Genomic DNA, 17,719 nt, shown 5'->3' on the forward strand with positions numbered 1-17,719 from the left:
CATCGGTGATATGAACGCTCAGATAGGACGGGAGGCAATGTACAGACCGGTGATAGGGCCGAATAGCCTGCACATCGCATCAAATGATAACGGCCAACGATGTGTGAACTTTGCAGCCTCCCGCGGTATGGTAGTCAGAAGTACCTTCTTCCCCCGCAAAGACATCCACAAAGCCACCTGGAGATCACCTGGTTCTAATCGATGGTAAATTCTTCTCTGACGTCATCAACGTTCGCACCTACTGCAGTGCAATAAATATTGATTCGGACCATTACCTTGCTGCAGTATGCATGCGCTCAAAACTTTCGACGGTGCGAAACACGCGTCAAAGTCGCCCACTGCGACCAAACATCGGGCAACTACGGGACGCTGAGGTTGCACGGGAGTACGCGCAGCAGCTGGAAGCAGCATTACCAACGGAAGAGCAGCTTGGCGCAGCTACTCTTGAAGATGGCTGGAGGGACATTCGATCAGCCATAGGTAGTACTGCTGTAGCGGCGCTTGGTACTATGGCTCCGATCAGGAGAAACGACTGGTTTGACGACGAGTGCAAACAGTTAGTGGAAGAGAAGAATGCAGCACGTGCGAGAATGCTGCAACACCAAACGAGGGCGAACGTGGAGCGCTACCGACGCGCACGGAACAGGCAAAGAAGAAGCGCCAGGAGGAAGATCGAGATCGCGAGGCGAAGGAGGCACTATACCGTGCGAATGACACACGAAAGTTCTACGAGAAGCTGAACTGTTCCCGCAAAGGCTATGTGCCACAAGCCGACATGTGCAGGGACCTGGGCGGCAACCTTCTCACGAACAAGTGTGAGGTGATTGACAGGTGGAAGCAGTACTACGATGAGCACCTTAATGGCGATGTAGCAGAGGACGACGACGGAGTGGTAGTAGATCTCGGTGTACGCGCAGATGACGACAGAATCCCAGCCCCTGACCTCCAGGAGGTTAGAGAGGAGATCGGCCGGCTGAAAAACAATAAAGCTGCTGGAGCTGACCAACTCCCCAGCGAGCTGTTCAAACACGGTGGTGAATCACTGGCTAAGGCGCTAAACTGGGTTATTGCCAAGATTTGGGAGGAGGAGGTAGTACCGGAGGAGTGGATGGAGGGTACAGTGTGCCCCATCTACAAAAAAGGCGACAAGTTGGATTGCTGCAACTACCGCGCAATCACGTTGCTGAACGCCGCCTACAAGGTACTCTCTCAAATTCTGTGCCGTCGACTATCACCGTTTCAAGGGAATTCGTGGGGCAATACCAAGCGGGATTTATGGGTGCCCGCGCCACTACGGACCAAATATTCGCGGTACGGCAGGTCCTACAGAAGTGCCGTGAGTATAACGTGCCCACACATCACTTGTTCATCGATTTTAAATCGGCATACGACACAATCGTTCGAGACCAGCTATAGCAGATTATGCACGATTACGGATTTCCGGATAAACTGACACGGTTGGTCAAGTCGACGATGGATCGGGTGATGTGCGTAGTTCGAGTTTCGGGGACACTCTCGAGTCCCTTCGAATCTCGAAGAGGGTTACGGCAAGGTGATGGATTATCGTGCTTGCTATTTAACATCGCTTTGGAAGGTGTGATACGTAGGGCTGGTAACGACATGAGTGGCACGATTTTTAGAAGGTCTGGTCAGCTCTTTGGCTTCGCCGATGACATTGATATTGTAGCACGAACCCATGAAAAGATGACGGAGACGTACATCAAACTGAAGGCTGAAGCCGGACGAATTGGACTGGCCATAAACTCATCGAAGACCAAGTACATGGGAGGAAGAGGTTCCAGAGAAGACAGTGTCAACCTCCCGCCACGAATTCGTATTAGCGGTGATGAAATCGAGGTGGTAGACGAATTCGTGTACCTGGGCTCACTGGTGACTGCTGACAACGACACCACCAGAGAAATTTGTCGACGCCTTATGGCAGAAAATCGTGCCTACTTTGGACTCCGGAGGACACTCCGCTCGAATAAAATCCGCCTCCGCACGAAGTTAACCATCTACAAAACACTGATCAAACCGGTAGTCCTCTACGGCCACGAAACCTGGACTATGCTCGTGGAGGATCAACGCGCCCTTGGGGTTTTCGAACGAAAGGTGTTGCGTACCATCTGTGGTGGAGTGCAGATGGAAGATGGATCATGGCGGAGGCGGATGAACCACGAGTTGCATCAGCTGCTGGGAGAACCACTCATCGTTCAAACGGCGAAAATCGGGAGACTACGGTGGGCTGGGCATGTCGTTAGGATGTCGGACGACAACCCGGTGAATATGGTTCTTGATAACCCGACGGGAACAAGGCGACGGGGCGCGCAGCGAGCAAGGTGGCTCGATCAAGTGGAAGACGACCTGCGGGGCCTCCGCAGACGACATGGCTGGCGAGCTGCAGCCATGGACCGAGTTGAATGGAGACGACTTCTTCGAACAGCAAGGGACACTTCGGCCTGGAGCTGACTGGTATGGTAAGGTAACTATACCGAAAAAACAAACCGTTTTGGCCCTGAAAATATTTGTTATCATCAATACCTTTCCAAAATAGCATTTTTCAATAGCTTCTCAAAAATGAGTCGTGTTGCAAAAAATTGAACCAGTAGCACAGAATGGCATCTTTTGCCTATAGAAACGTCTATGCAAAGTTTCAGCCAAAAAAAAAATGACAAGATAAATAAAATATTCATTCTGTGCCGAACACGCATCAGTACTGGACGTGTTTGGTGATCGGTCCGATAGAGTATAAAACAAAAGACGTGTGAACAAGTGTTGGCATTGTTTGCCTGGTCGAGTGAAATAAATCCGGGTTCAAGGTCGTTCCTTTGTGCAACTGTTTCGCATCGTGACTGCCAGCTGGTGCGTAAGCCGATTTGGCTGCTGGCTGGATTGTGCTACAGCAGTGGACGAGACACAAACGAGGAAAAAGAAGAAGCCATCAGTGTCAGCGAGTCGTATCGCTGTGTGGAGTAATCTCACACCTGGCTCGCTGCTGGTGGCTGTTTGGTGCTGCTGTATTGGTGCTGCTGGCTGTAACGGCTGCTACTTCGAACGATCGGACAACCAACCTTACTGGAAGGGAGAAATAAAAAGGTACGTGTTCTTGTCAGCGCTAGTGCGCTAAACATAGCGCGATGGATGTAGATCCCTCGCCTCCCGCGCCACCATCCCCGAACCCCTCTGACCCTGACCCTTCTGTTACCCCCTCCCCTGTTCATTCTTCAGTCCCCCCTCGCCACAGGCTTTACCCAGACGGAGCCCAGGGCAGCTATACTGTTTATTTTCGGCCAAAGGCAGGACCGAAATCGAAAAAGTTGAACCTCTTGCAGATTTCTAAAGACCTGACGAAGGAGTACAAGGGCGTGACCGAAATTTCCAAGGTCCGGCCTAACAAGCTCCGTGTCGTGGTCGGTAACCTGAAAGAGGCCAACGATATAGCTTGCTCTGAGCTCTTCACACGCGAGTATCGCGTCTACATACCCGCACGAGACGTGGAGATCGACGGTGTCATAACCGATTCGAGTCTGTCCGTCGAGAGTATACTGCAAAGTGCCAAAGGGTGCTTTAAGAACAAAACGTGTCCCGAAGTAAAGGTGCTCGACTGCAAGCAATTGCGGTCAGCATCGATCATCGGTGGCAAAACAGTATACACTCCGTCAGACTCGTTTCGAGTTACGTTCGCCGGGTCTGCACTACCAAGCCACGTCTCGATCCACCGGGTTCGTCTCCCTGTGAGGCTCTACGTGCCCCGCGTCATGAACTGCCTGAATTGCAAGCAGTTAGGCCATACAGCCGCCTACTGCTGCAATAAGGCACGTTGTGGCAAGTGTGGGGAGTCTCATGCGGAAGATTCTTGCAGTGTTAACGCTGAAAAGTGTATTCACTGCGGAGAAAATCTGCATGAGCTCTCGACATGTGCGGTGTACATGCAGCGCAGGGATAAAATAAAACGGTCTCTCAAAGAGCGTTCAAAGCGTTCCTACGCTGACATGCTGAAGAAGACCGTTACCACTTCTCCCGTTACTTCGAACCCCTTCGATCTGTTGCCCTCTGAGGAAACCGATTCTGACGATTCACCAGCGGGAGCATCTTACGCCAATCCTGGGGAGTCTAGAAAGAGGAAAAGTGTTTCCTCTCCTAAACTTCCCAGAAAAGGTCCTAAGATTTCTCAAAGTGAAATGAAGGTTACAAACAAACCAAACAGTGCTGCGGAAAAACCGAAGCAAACTCCTCCTGGGCTGGCAAATTTAAAGTCCCAGAAGGAGTTCCCAGCACTGCCAGGAACATCTAAAACCCCAGTTGCTCCTTTTACACTCCCAGTTGATGAAACAAACTCTGGATTAGTGAAATTTTCTGACATTGTGGACTGGATTTTTGAAACTTTCAATGTACCCGATCCAATTAAAATTTTTCTTACAGCATTCCTCCCAACAGTTAGATCATTTTTGAAGCAGTTGACTGCCCAATGGCCTCTCCTTGCAGCGATTGTATCCTTCGATGCCTAATTCAACTGCGTATATGAAGGATTCTATCTCTGTCTTACAGTGGAATTGTAGAAGTATTTTACCAAAAATTGATTCGTTTAAAGTTTTGATAAATAAAAACAAATGCGATGCATTTTCCCTTTGTGAAACTTGGCTTACTTCAAATATTGATCTCAACTTCCATGATTTTAATATTATTCGCCTTGATCGAGACACCCCATATGGAGGAGTACTTTTAGGGATTAAAAAGTGCTATTCTTTCTATCGTATTAACCTCCCCTCGATTCCAGGCATCGAAGTTGTCGCATGTCAAATGACAATACAAGGTAAAGAGCTTTGTATTGCCTCAATATATATTCCCCCCAGAGCACAGGTTGGGCAACGGCTGCTCTTTGATTTAATAGAACTTCTTCCCTCGCCACGTTTGATTTTGGGAGACTTCAACTCTCATGGCGTGGCTTGGGGTTCCCCATACAATGATAACCGCTCCTCTTTAATCTATAACCTTTGCGATGACTTCGACATGACTATTTTAAACAACGGTGAAATGACACGTATCCCGAAACCTCCAGCGCGCCCAAGCGCTTTGGATCTATCCTTATGTTCGACGTCGCTACGGTTGGATTGCACATGGAAGGTAATCCTCGATCCTCACGGTAGCGACCATCTGCCTATTCTTATTTCAATTACTAACGGGTCAACTCGCATGCGACCAATTGACATTCCGTATGACCTCACACGAAATGTCGATTGGAAGTTATACGAGGAAATGATTTCAAAAGCGGTCGAGTCGATTCAACATCATTCACCACTTGAAGAATACAACCTCCTCGCGGGCTTGATTCTCGACGCCGCGTTGCAAGCCCAAACGAAGAAATATCCCGGCGTAACGATCAAAGAACGGCCTCCCACTCCGTGGTGGGACCAAGAGTGCTCCGATGTCTACACGCAAAGATCCGACGCGTTTAAGGCCTACCAGACGGGAGGTATACCTGGCGACTATTTACGGTATTCGGAGCTTGATACCAAGCTTAAAAGCTTGGCTAAAGCAAAGAAACGTGGATATTGGCGTCGGTTCGTGAACGAGACGTCGAGGGAGACATCGATGAGCACTCTTTGGAACACAGCCCGAAGAATGCGGAATCGCGTAACGGTCAACGAAAGCGAGGAGTCTTCAAGTAGGTGGATATTTGATTTTGCCAGGAAAGTATGTCCGGACTCTGTTCCTGAGCAAAATATTGTTCGCGATGCGTCTCCGGGCCACGACGCGATAGAATCACCTTTTACGATGGCAGAACTTTCAGTTGCCCTCCTGTCCTGTAACAATAACGCGCCTGGATTAGATAGAATCAAATTCAACTTGTTGAAGAATCTACCCGGCAATGCCAAGAGGCGCTTGTTGAACTTGTTCAATAAGTTCCTGGAGCAAAACATTGTACCGCAGGATTGGAGGCAAGTGAAGGTGATCGCCATCCAAAAACCAGGGAAACCAGCTTCTAATCACAACTCTTATAGGCCGATTGCAATGCTATCCTGTATCCGGAAATTGATGGAAAAAATGATACTCCGTCGTTTAGACCACTGGGTCGAATCAAATGGTCTACTATCAGAAACTCAATTTGGCTTCCGCCGTGCCAAAGGGACGAATGATTGTCTTGCGTTGCTTTCAACAGATATTCAGCTGGCGTATGCTCGTAAAGAACAAATGGCGTCTGCGTTCTTGGACATTAAGGGGGCTTTTGATTCCGTTTCTATTGACATTCTTTCGGGTAAACTTCACCGACAAGGATTTTCTCCAATTTTGAACAATTTTTTGCACAACTTGTTGTCCGAAAAGCACATGCATTTTACGCATGGCGATTTGGCAACTTTTCGCATTAGCTACATGGGTCTTCCCCAGGGCTCATGTTTAAGCCCCCTTCTTTACAACTTTTATGTAAATGACATCGACGAATGTCTGGCAAATTCATGCACGATAAGACAACTTGCAGACGACAGTGTAATCTCTGTTACAGGAGCCAAAGCTGCCGATTTGCAAGGACCATTGCAAGATACCTTGGACAATTTGTCTGCTTGGGCTTTACAGCTAGGTATCGAATTCTCTCCGGAGAAGACTGAGATAGTAGTTTTTTCTAGGAAGCATGAACCTGCTCAGCTTCAAACACAATTAATGGGTAAAACGATTTCTCAGGTTTTGGTACACAAATATCTTGGTGTCTGGTTCGACTCTAAAGGCACCTGGGGTTGTCACGTGAGGTATCTGATGAAAAAATGTCAACAAAGAGTGAATTTTCTTCGTACAATAACCGGACAATGGTGGGGAGCCCATCCAGGAGACCTTATAAGGCTTTACCAAACAACGATATTGTCTGTTATTGAATACGGGTGTTTCTGCTTCCGCTCCGCAGCAAACACACATTTGATCAAACTGGAGCGAATACAATATCGTTGTTTGCGTATCGCCTTAGGTTGCATGCAGTCGACCCATACGATGAGTTTGGAGGTTTTAGCTGGAGTACTACCATTGAAAAACCGCTTCTGGAGCCTGTCTTCTCGTATTCTAATCAAATGTGAGGTCTTGAACCGTCCCGTGATTGAAAATTTTGAAAGGTTATTCGAACTTAATTCTCAAACCCGTTTTATGACATTGTATTTCAATCACATGTCCCAAAATATTAACCCTTCTTCGAATATTCCAAATCGTGTCGACTTATCAAATACTTCTGATTCTACTGTGTTTTTCGATACATCCATGATAGAAGAAACTCGTGGAATCCCGGATCATTTACGCGTGCAGCAGATCCCTAAAATTTTTTCCAATAAATATCGAAACATCAACTGCGACAATATGTACTACACTGACGGATCACTTCTTGATGGGTCCACTGGCTTCGGTATCTTCAATAACAATTTAACCGTCTCCCATAAGCTCGATAATCCTGCTTCTGTTTACGTCGCAGAATTAGCTGCAATTCAGTACACCCTAGGGATTATCGAAAAAATGCCCACGGACCATTATTTCATCTTTACGGACAGTCTCAGTTCCATTGAGGCTCTCCGATCGATGAAAGATGTTAAGCACTCTCCGTATTTCCTGGGGAAAATACGGGAACATCTGAGTGCTTTATCCGAAAAATCTACTCAGATTACCTTAGCGTGGGTCCCTTCTCACTGCTCGATACCGGGTAATGAGAAAGCGGACTCTTTGGCTAAGGTGGGCGCAACAAACGGTGATATTTATGAAAGACCAATTGCCTTTAATGAATTTTTCGCACTTGTACGTCAGAATACGATCATCAGTTGGCAAAATGCTTGGACCAGAGGGGAATTGGGAAGGTGGTTACATTCCATAATCCCCAAAGTATCGACGAACCCGTGGTTCAAGGGGTTGGATGTAGGTCGGGATTTCATTTGCGTGATGTCCCGGCTTATGTCCAATCACTATAGATTTGACGCGCTCCTCCGTCGTGTTGGGCTCGGGGAAAGTGGTATCTGTGCCTGTGGTGAAGGTTATCACGACATAGAGCATGTGGTTTGGTCATGCCCTGTACACCGTGACGCCAGGTCTAAATTAATAGCTTCCCTGCAGGCCGAGGGTAGACAGCCGGCTGTTCCTGTTCGTGATGTCTTGGCGAGCCGTGACCTATCCTACATGTCCCTTATATACGTTTTCCTGAAATCCATCCACGCCCCAGTCTAGTCCCGTTCCCCTCCGTCTACACCCAACAAAACGACAAGAACACGTTTGAACCTTAAGCACAAAACCAGCAACCAGACCCCGCACAACAGAACCAGGACCCAAGGACTACGAGCCTCTGTCCCAACTCACGACATCGTGGCTCAGCAGAACGAATCCATACATGCCATTCGACGATTATCAGACGACCATTGAACAACAAAACACTGATTGGAAATCCCATGCTAGTTTTAAGTTAGACTTAATTTCAGCTCGTAGTCGGCAGCGAGGATAAAAAATTTGCTTTAGTTTTTAAGTCATCAGATATAATTGGCGCCGTTAAACATTAAATTGTATTTGTGCCGTGTCAAATAAATGTTATGTGAAGAAAAAAAAAAATAAATAAAATATTAAAACTGGGACATGTTTTGTGGAACTGCTCAGTAACAAAAAACCTATCGCTTTGTTAGTATCAAACATGCTAGTGTTGTATTCATTTTTCTCACTAAACTCAAAAGAATCAGTAGTGGCGTACTAGTTGTAGCATCAATCGGTTATGATATATGGAGCTAGTAGGCTTATTACATGTGCATCCAATTGGTCTTAGTAGACAGGTTACTACGTTGATCGCGCGGTGTACTCACGTTGAATATTTTGAAACTCAGCTTGAAAAATAGGTTCAATTGATAGGTTAACTCTGATGCTCTTTTAATTTTTATCTTGCACTCAATTGCTTTTTTTCTCAGCTTTCCAATGCTGGTCTCAGATTGAAAATCGGTAGTTGCGAACACGGTAAAAATTTCATTTTTCTAGTATAATCCAAGATGGCGGCCAAATTCAAGATGGTGGTCTAAATTCTGATCACTTCAAATGAAAGCCCTATCATTCCTCTTTACCGAAAAATGCTACTTGTAGTACTTTACATAACGAATTTTAGAGATATAGCTAAAATAATACATCAAGAATTGCTAAAATTTCAACTTTTCTGAAAACTGTTCCGCCCCTTGGTGACCAAGGGGTCTTGTTGACGAGGGGTTGATACGATCAAACAAACATGGCATTATCATTTTTTCTCTATTTCTAATAACTATGTGCATTTACATCAAATTTAAAAGACCTTGTGCACCTAGTGCCCTAGTTTCAGCGAGAATTGCTCAGTTATTTTTCTCAAACAGGCATGAAAACCCTCTCATCTTTTCATTAAAAAGTATGCAATCACAAATTTATTGCAAATTCACCACACCCAAAACTAGAATAAATCATTATTTTTGAAAAATAGTAGAATCGGAAAGACACATAAAATAAACAAAATAGGGACATCAATGGATTTAGGGATAGAATACAGAAGATACATATAGGGAAAATCGAAATTTGCTAAGACATCACGAATAGGAACATTTGGTTTCCGAACCTAAGGGATTTTTAAAAATGGTACATGTTCAATATCGTGATAACTCTCACCACAGGCGCAATGGTTATTATCTGTAGGTCGTATACCTAAGTGAGATGATAGTATAATCATGCTCAATTAAAACACAAAAAAAAAATAAACAGCGGGAACCGTTTTGTCAATTTTAATTATTTTTCACAAAAAATAATATTTTTTTTCGAAATGCATTTGAAATTCTGCACTATTTAAACTTTTTTTCGGTTCGGTCACATCAACTTATACTTTTCTACTTTTTGTACCATCCCTAATTTTAGCAAACCGTGTCAGTTCACCTCAAGTAACAAAATTTGTAATATCCGGGCTTGATACAACCAAAACAAACGGTATAGTACCGTAAAACGGAGTAACAATGATCATTTTTTTCACTTTTTCGTGAGTATTTATATATTTTACAACTGAAATTACAGGTTTCATATTTTTAAAACCAGTACTGGCATCCTTAGAACTTGAGAAGTGAGTTTTCAAAGCCCTTCGAAAATCCTGAACATTAAAAACATTTATTTTTCGTCATTGTTTCAATTTTCCTTATTTGGGGTAACTTTGATCAGTTTCAATTTTGAATAGTTTTGAAACCTTTTTGAAGTAAGAACGTTAGATAATGCTTTGATAACATGTTTAGAGACGCTTCCCGTTCTCCTTGACTGCTTTTACTGCGGAGGATAGTCCTGTCCTTGCATTTAGCCGCGGCATGTACTGCGAGGCATTTTTATGCCATATGTAATTTTACCTTTCCATGATAAAAAACGTAAACGTTGGTCGCGAAAGTTGCTAGAAGTATTTTGTAAGTCAACAATCGTTGTAAAATTTTTGTGTTCAGAAATAGTATGTTGATCTTATATGCAAGGCCTTTTCAACAACGGAAGTATCAATAGGCCAGCTCTAGCCTCTTACGTTCTATGCTCTAGCCAAGACAACATCCTGGCGTAGGGCAGGATGTTGTCTTGGCTAGAGCATAAAACTGGACTTTCTTAACAAATATAAACGAATTAACATTGAATATAAATTTGACTAAAATTTGTTCTGGTTGATTGAGAAAATTTAATAGCGAATTCGGAAAACATGTCAATGAATACGAAATGTTCAATATTCGACTAGTATAAAGTGCTTTTCTGGCACTTACTGAGAGTAAGAAATATAACGATTGAATTAATTTCAAAGTTTGGTCATCAAAACAATAAAAAATTTCAACCAATACAATATTGTTCAGACCTCGAATCCCGATCAGAAGAGCATAACAAGAAAATTACAAAATTCTATCAACACGAGATACAAATAACATAATTTGATACGATTTTGTATTTTCCCATATGCTTTTGATATCAAAATATAATCTGAATGAGTTTTAAAAACAAATCCTGAAACAAAGTTGTTTTGAGACAAATCTCACATTTTTTTTTCGTCTCTATCAAAACCTGTAGTTTATAACAATGGTTGTTATTATACTGTTCCATATGCTATCTCATTTTGTTAGAAAGCTGATACGTTAGTAACAAAACTTGATATGGGTTTGATATTAGTAGAATATTTATTGTTATAATTTCTGTTATTTTAACAACTAACGGGATCTAATTTGAAACACAACCTGAAAGGTTTTTTGTATAACAAACTAACAGCTTCTGTTACATTTTTGTTTTGTCTTTCTGATCGGGATGACACAAGACTAAGATGTTATACTCAATTTTAGCAAAAGTAATCACGAAGCAGTTTTATTTCAACTATTCATGAGAAGGGTAAAACTGATCAATGTTACCCCGCTGATCAATGATACCCCGTTTTACGGTACTTTGATATAAGTGTTGTTGTTACTAGGGTCGTTTTAATTTTCCTTCCGCCAACCACTGGTACACGTTCTTAAATGCACTTCATCTTCTTCTTTCTGGTTATCAGTTAGTCCATAAAGTTTTTCACTTCACTAGTAAATGCAGTGAGTATTAGTCTTGAGTACTGTTATATGAAATTGCAAATCAATCAGACACGTATTTACTCTGCGGTCCGCAGTTTTTCAAATTGTTGCGAAATTCGTCAGAAACAAGGACTTCCCAGAAAGAGGGAACGCATGGTTGCAGTTGCTATTTCACTGTTGCAGATTGATACTAAAAATTTCACTTACACAATTCGCATTTCCTCTAGCCACACTGCATGATTTTCCTTATCGACCGCACTGTTTCCGCCGCGCTGCGCTGGATACTCCCAGTCCAGATCGATTCCATCGAAATTGTGCTGCCGGCAAAAGGCAACCGCTTCTTGCGTGAAACGCTGGCGCAGTTGCGGATTGGCCGCGACATTGGAAAATTTGACCGAGCCCTCGTTCCAACCGCCGACGGCGGCAATTGTTTTCAGCGCCGGATTCACACCCTTCAACGCGTTGAAGCGCTTTATGTGACCCCGGCCCCAATTTTCCTCGAGATCCAAGTAGGGGTCAATAATGCGCACTGTTCCGTCTTCATTGATGCCGAAGAATGAGTACATTAGATGGGTGCACATAAATGGGTCAATATGCTCTATGTTGAAGCTACCCCGACCGGGTCTGTACACTGCCCACGTGCCCACATAACAAACAATTTTCTCTGCAATGATTATTTTTCGTTTCAATTCAAATGCACTTTAGTGTGAACACATTTTCTTACTTTCCCCGTTTATCGCCAAAATAAATACACTTGCAATTAGTACACTAAGCTGAAGGAACAAACGCCCCATGATTCACACAAAAAAAAAAAACAAAATTCGCCAATAATGTAGTTTTAGTTCCGATGGGTGTAACTGCAATTTATTGATTAAACTGCACCTAGGTCAAAGCTAGCTTTTATACTATAGCCATATCAATAAATAACTCTAAGCTCCAACTGAACGCCTATTGCCTCTACAAGTACGCGCGGTTTCTATGCTGGTTTAACGGAACACTAATATATAGCAAACACTTGAAGGCGGCTTCCAATATATCTACATCTGGACTTACATATCTATGTTCCGTAGTTGAGATCACCTGTTTGCCGGGTCAATCGTTATCAGCAAGTGCCAGTATACTCTTCCATCAGTATTGCTTCAAGAGTGTCTGCCATGTGCACATGGGATTACTCGTATCAAAACTTCAAACAACGATAGACCGTGGAGAGCTTATTTTGCCCTAAGGCGTTCCGATACATTTCACCTCCGATGCAGCGAGGGCGCACCTATTTGTGTGCTGACCTTATCAGTGTTCTGCTAATTACAATTAATCTTATTTACACTGCCCAAAAATGTTGTTCATCCTATCCTTAAGCCTTAAAATCACAACAAAATGTTAATTTGGAATCAAATTTCCTAAGCTGTATTCTACTGTGTCATTCACAAATATTGCTTGAAATCCAAGCTTAATAGCAGCAAAAGCGATCGTGGTGTTGTTTTCTTTGGTTTGCTGTGCCTTTTTATTGGAGGAAAAGCTATAATTTTGCTCCAGAAATGCGTTGAACGTATAGAATAGTGTCACATATTCTAACTGACTCACTTTCAAAAACTTGTGTTTGTCTTAAAAAAATAGTCCCATGGTGTTTAATAATTTTGATATACTTGTTCTACTGCAAACTGCTTTAGAAATATTCAAATAAATTAGGAACCGATGAAATCCCACACTCACCTCTGCAAAAAATAACTCCAGCATTAGTTAAACCTTCATGTTGGTTCTACAACTTATTCCTTCAGTCCGGCCAATTATCATCAGCCTGGAAAAAACCATTCCTTATTCTGATTCAAAGGTCGGGTGAAAATCAGATATTTGGAAATTTACCGTGGAACTGCAATGATATCAAGTATTACCAGAGTTTTTTTTATAAACTATCGTAAATTATACAATATTAACTTAGATCAATTACTTATAGCCAACTTCATATTAGACGAATAGGAGACAGACCGTTAGACGGTTGAGGGATACCTTTTCGTAAATGTGAATCTGGAGTTCCGTAAGGCGCCAATTTAGCTCCTTTGCTTTTAAATTCGTCAATGATTCTCCCCCTGTGTTGAATCATCAATTTCACATGCAACAAGAGTTAAATCAGAGCTGCGTCTAGGTACAAGAGATTGACATTTCAGTCTTCTTATCTCCACGTCAAAAAATACAAGCCAACAAATCCTGGGTATTTCAATTGTATTCTAAGACACCTAACTGTAGAAAAGAATAATCAAATAGGAGATTTACTGCCGTGAGATGACATTGTGACGTAGATCCAAGTGATCAGTTTTTCAGTACGGCCCAAAAACGAAAGAATTCTTTGTCATTTTTGTATGGAAATATGTGCCAACGTCACTTTGTTTTTTTTTTTGATTTTACGCAACGTACGAATAAGTTACAACAAAAAGGAAGATACCAAAAGATAGGCCTTCGAATAATGAACAAATTGGCATGAAAAACTCATATTCCAGAAAGTGGCACTTACGTCACTTTGTCATCTCACGGCAGTTTAGGAGTGATTATTGATTGATTGTTAGAGTTAGATCTCATTGTTCACTATAATACGATTTTCAATTAAACCAACAAAAAAAAATCGAATCCAATCCTTCTTCCTTCTTATGAATCATCGTGCTGCATGCTTATCAATATTGAAACACTTGGAAAAAGAAGAGAAATCGGTTTGGTCACCGATTTGTTTTGTTTTGTCTATTTAGATTTAATACTACTTAGATTAAACTCTTTAGATTAAACCCTTACAACGGGTGACAAATAAAATTATGGAATTTATTGAGGCTCTTCTACTCAACAAAAAACACGCTCTAAGCAAAATGAAAGTGTGTATGTATATGTAAGCTTTTTCCCGCATCGAAACAATGGGCCTTGTGCTTGCCTTGTTGCTTGTTCCAACGGTTCTAGCTGAACGGCAGAACAGTTTAGCAAGAAGTACACTATTTCCAAAAATACAAAATTCAAAATTTTAGTTGTCCCTCGCTTAAACAAAGTTTGCTAACAACGGCTCAATTTATAGATGAAGAAAAAAAAACGGCTCAATTAATAGTATGATGAGTGTTTATGAGAATATTGCGAGATTGGTGATCTAACGATGATTTGAAATGACCATCTGAACCTATTTGCTAACTACACTAAGGTCGCTTTTTACGCGGGTTTTTTTACGCGGATTCCGGAATTTACGCGTTTTTTTTTACGCGGATTCCGAAATTTACGCGGTATTTTTTTTGCCCGGATTTCGGTTTCTCTTCACTCGGGTGCAAAATTAACGATGGTTTTTTAAACGGATTCCGGAATTTACGCGGCTTTTTTTACGCGGCACGTATCCCCCGCGTAAAAAGCGACTGAAAAAATATTGAAAAAATATTGAAATTGAACAAAAATATTTAAATCTTGATCTTCCTTGAAATATTTAAATCTTGATCTTCCTTGATCTTCTTCATTTAGCGATCAAAACGGTTTTATTTTTTCAATGCCAACGTTTCAATGCTTTATTGCATCTTTATCAAGGGTTCTACGGAACGAATTGGTTAAACTTGCATAGTTACATAAAAATTACAGGCTTACAGAAAATGTCGTTTTTCGCCTGGTGGTCTATTATTAACAGTCATAATCTTAATTATCTTCCGTTACTTCATCCGGGACCTTTTACCGAAACTTGTGTTATAACATAAAGTGTCTTAGAAAATTACTCTTTAGTATAAAAAAATTGTTTTTATTTTGTTTTGTTTTGTTTTTTTTTTTTTTTTTTACGGAAATAATTCTAGAACAAAAACCACGAAGAACTTTAAAATATTCGAACAGACTTTGTTTGTTGTGAGAATCGCTTTGAACAAGTTGCTTCAGCATTTTATTCAAAAACTGAGCTTGAACCAGTTTTTAATGCTTGTCTGTCAAATACGATTTGTAACTTGTGATGTAAAGTGTCAGGAATTTATATATTCGAAAGGTGATAAATGGAAGCAGAGGTAGACTCGAGAGTAATTTTCTGAAGAGGCGTATGTGTGTAAATAATAATGATGGAGGTACCTTTTAAAAAGAAATGAAAAAATGGATCCAATCTTTTCGGCTGGCTGAGAGTAAATTATATTATACTCGCATATATCATAAATTTCTATGAATCTATACCTGTTGCTAGAGAAAGTTTTTACTATAATAGGTTTCTAAGTCACAATGCTTTAAACAAAGTACAGTCATACCTCGATATAAGGCAACTTTATTTTCACTTTCGTTACGTTATATCGAAGCAAAAAAATTTTTTTTTATTTATGCAAGAATGTTTATGGTTACTCAAAGATACGCGAAAACCTATTTCCCATCACCTATCAGTATTTTTAAACCTTTCTTATACCCATTTAAGCCAATTATCGCATTGGTTTCATTGGTTTCAGAACTTACTACAAATATTTTTTTGAAGCAATTTTTACCCCAAAAACAGTTGATGTATCATTTATTTTCATTTTTAATACATCTATAAAGTTACGTTATATCGAGGTAAAAGTTACATTATATCGAGTTACGTTATATCGAGGTTGCCTTATATCGAGGTATATGAAGGATTTCGGTCCCAACTCGACTGAGAGGCTGGCAGCACCCTCTCAGAATTCAATGATACTTTGTGGTTGGGTAGGTCTTAACTTCGCTTTTTTTTTGAAAACTTAGCTGTACTAACAACTGAAAAGGGCAGAAGATAGAGATAGAGCAAAGTTGTTAAGAGATGACTTTATTGAAAAGTTTCTGAACTTTTATAGAAAAAATTGAATTGAATTGAATCTTACACTGAAAAAAGAAAATCATTTAAAAACCAAAAGTGACTTAAAAAAATCATCTCAAATCTTTTCAAAACAAGTTTTGTAGATAGATAATTGAGTTGCATGAAATTCTATTGAACAATCAAAGTGGGTGCCCTTAGAGAAAAAAGATTGTCTAGCAAAAAATTTTTGTGTCCTTCTGGAAGTACGGTAATGACAACAGTTAGAGGAAAGTTGCCATAGAATGACTTCAAAAAATTGTCTGAGCTTCAATAAAAAAAAATATCAAATTTAATTTGAGATCCTACACTGAGAAAAAAAAAACATTTTAAAATCAAAATAGAATTTTCACAAGATCGGTAAAATTCCATTTTTTTAAATTAGTTGTTAAGAAAGTTTCTACAATCATATTTTCAGTTAGTTTAATTTTCTATCTTCATTGCTACATTTACTCCTTAAATTAAAAATAAATAAATAAAAAAAAAAAAAAAAAAAGTTGTTAAGAAAAACAATTCGGACAACTCTTCTGAACAAACCAAAGAGGGTACTGAAGTGGGTAGAAAAATACTACAAGGTATACTGCCCCTGTTTACATAGTTGACGTAACAACCAACACCATCATTGCGAGAAAAACGCGTTTTTGTCATTTTACCCCAAATAATTATATTGAGATACAATTTCAAAAAAATTGGTCTGTCAATTTTATGAAGATTGATGTTTGAATAGAGGCCCCACGGATTATACGAGTCTGCCCTTGGTAATTAATCCAGAAAAACCGCTACGCCAGTTTATGCGAATAAACATGCATTTTTCTCGCAGATTGTTCGCATAGCTTGACGTAAAAACTCGACTACTTCCTACTCTGCCTCGCAGTTGAATTAGTTTTATCAATCGTGTTTCGGTCAAACGTTAGTTATTGTCCATCGGCAGTTTCAATTAGACAAATACGCACAAACACACATACAAACCCACACACATACACACACAAACACATGCACAAAAACTTACATTTACGCTAAGGTGGGTAATCGTTACAAGGAAAAATGCAAACTTGACAGCACAGAGCCAAAACAAACTTTTTTTTTGTTCAATTTAGAACAATGCTAAATCTGCCGAATATGGATTACTCGTGCCTCTGATTGGTGCATCACATATGCATTAGAGTGGCCATTTTTGTAACATCATGCGATTTCGATGAGCGCCGGGCGGCAAAAGTTTCCTTTTTACTCCAAAAATAAGCTATGAAAATTTGAAGTTGGTCCGAGTTCATTTGATGGACCCACAAAACGTTTATATTTAAAAAAATAGATTCTCATAAGAATTGCTGTTTTTTTATCTCTTTTTGAAGTTTTTTGCCTTAGTTTCTTGAAATAGTTGTACATTTTGCGTCGAAATACTCTTCAATTATAAAATCATATCGTT

General features: G+C 40.9%; 1 protein-coding gene across 1 annotated transcript in view; it reads right to left on the minus strand.

Moving 5' to 3' along the window:
- Positions 1–12,410, minus strand: part of LOC129722528 (chitinase-3-like protein 1) — a 28,344-nt gene extending 15,934 nt beyond the window's left edge. Inside the window, exons 1-2 of the mRNA XM_055676015.1 lie at positions 12,241–12,410; positions 11,724–12,180 (exon numbers count right to left, since the gene is read on the minus strand). Of these exons, the coding sequence (XP_055531990.1) occupies positions 11,724–12,180; positions 12,241–12,310 (527 nt within the window). The 5' untranslated portion in view covers positions 12,311–12,410. The remainder of the gene's footprint in view (positions 1–11,723; positions 12,181–12,240) is intronic.
- Positions 12,411–17,719: the final 5,309 nt, after the last annotated feature.

The sequence above is a fragment of the Wyeomyia smithii genome, chromosome 2 (assembly GCF_029784165.1).
Source record: "Wyeomyia smithii strain HCP4-BCI-WySm-NY-G18 chromosome 2, ASM2978416v1, whole genome shotgun sequence".
NCBI classification, from domain to species: domain Eukaryota; kingdom Metazoa; phylum Arthropoda; class Insecta; order Diptera; family Culicidae; genus Wyeomyia; species Wyeomyia smithii.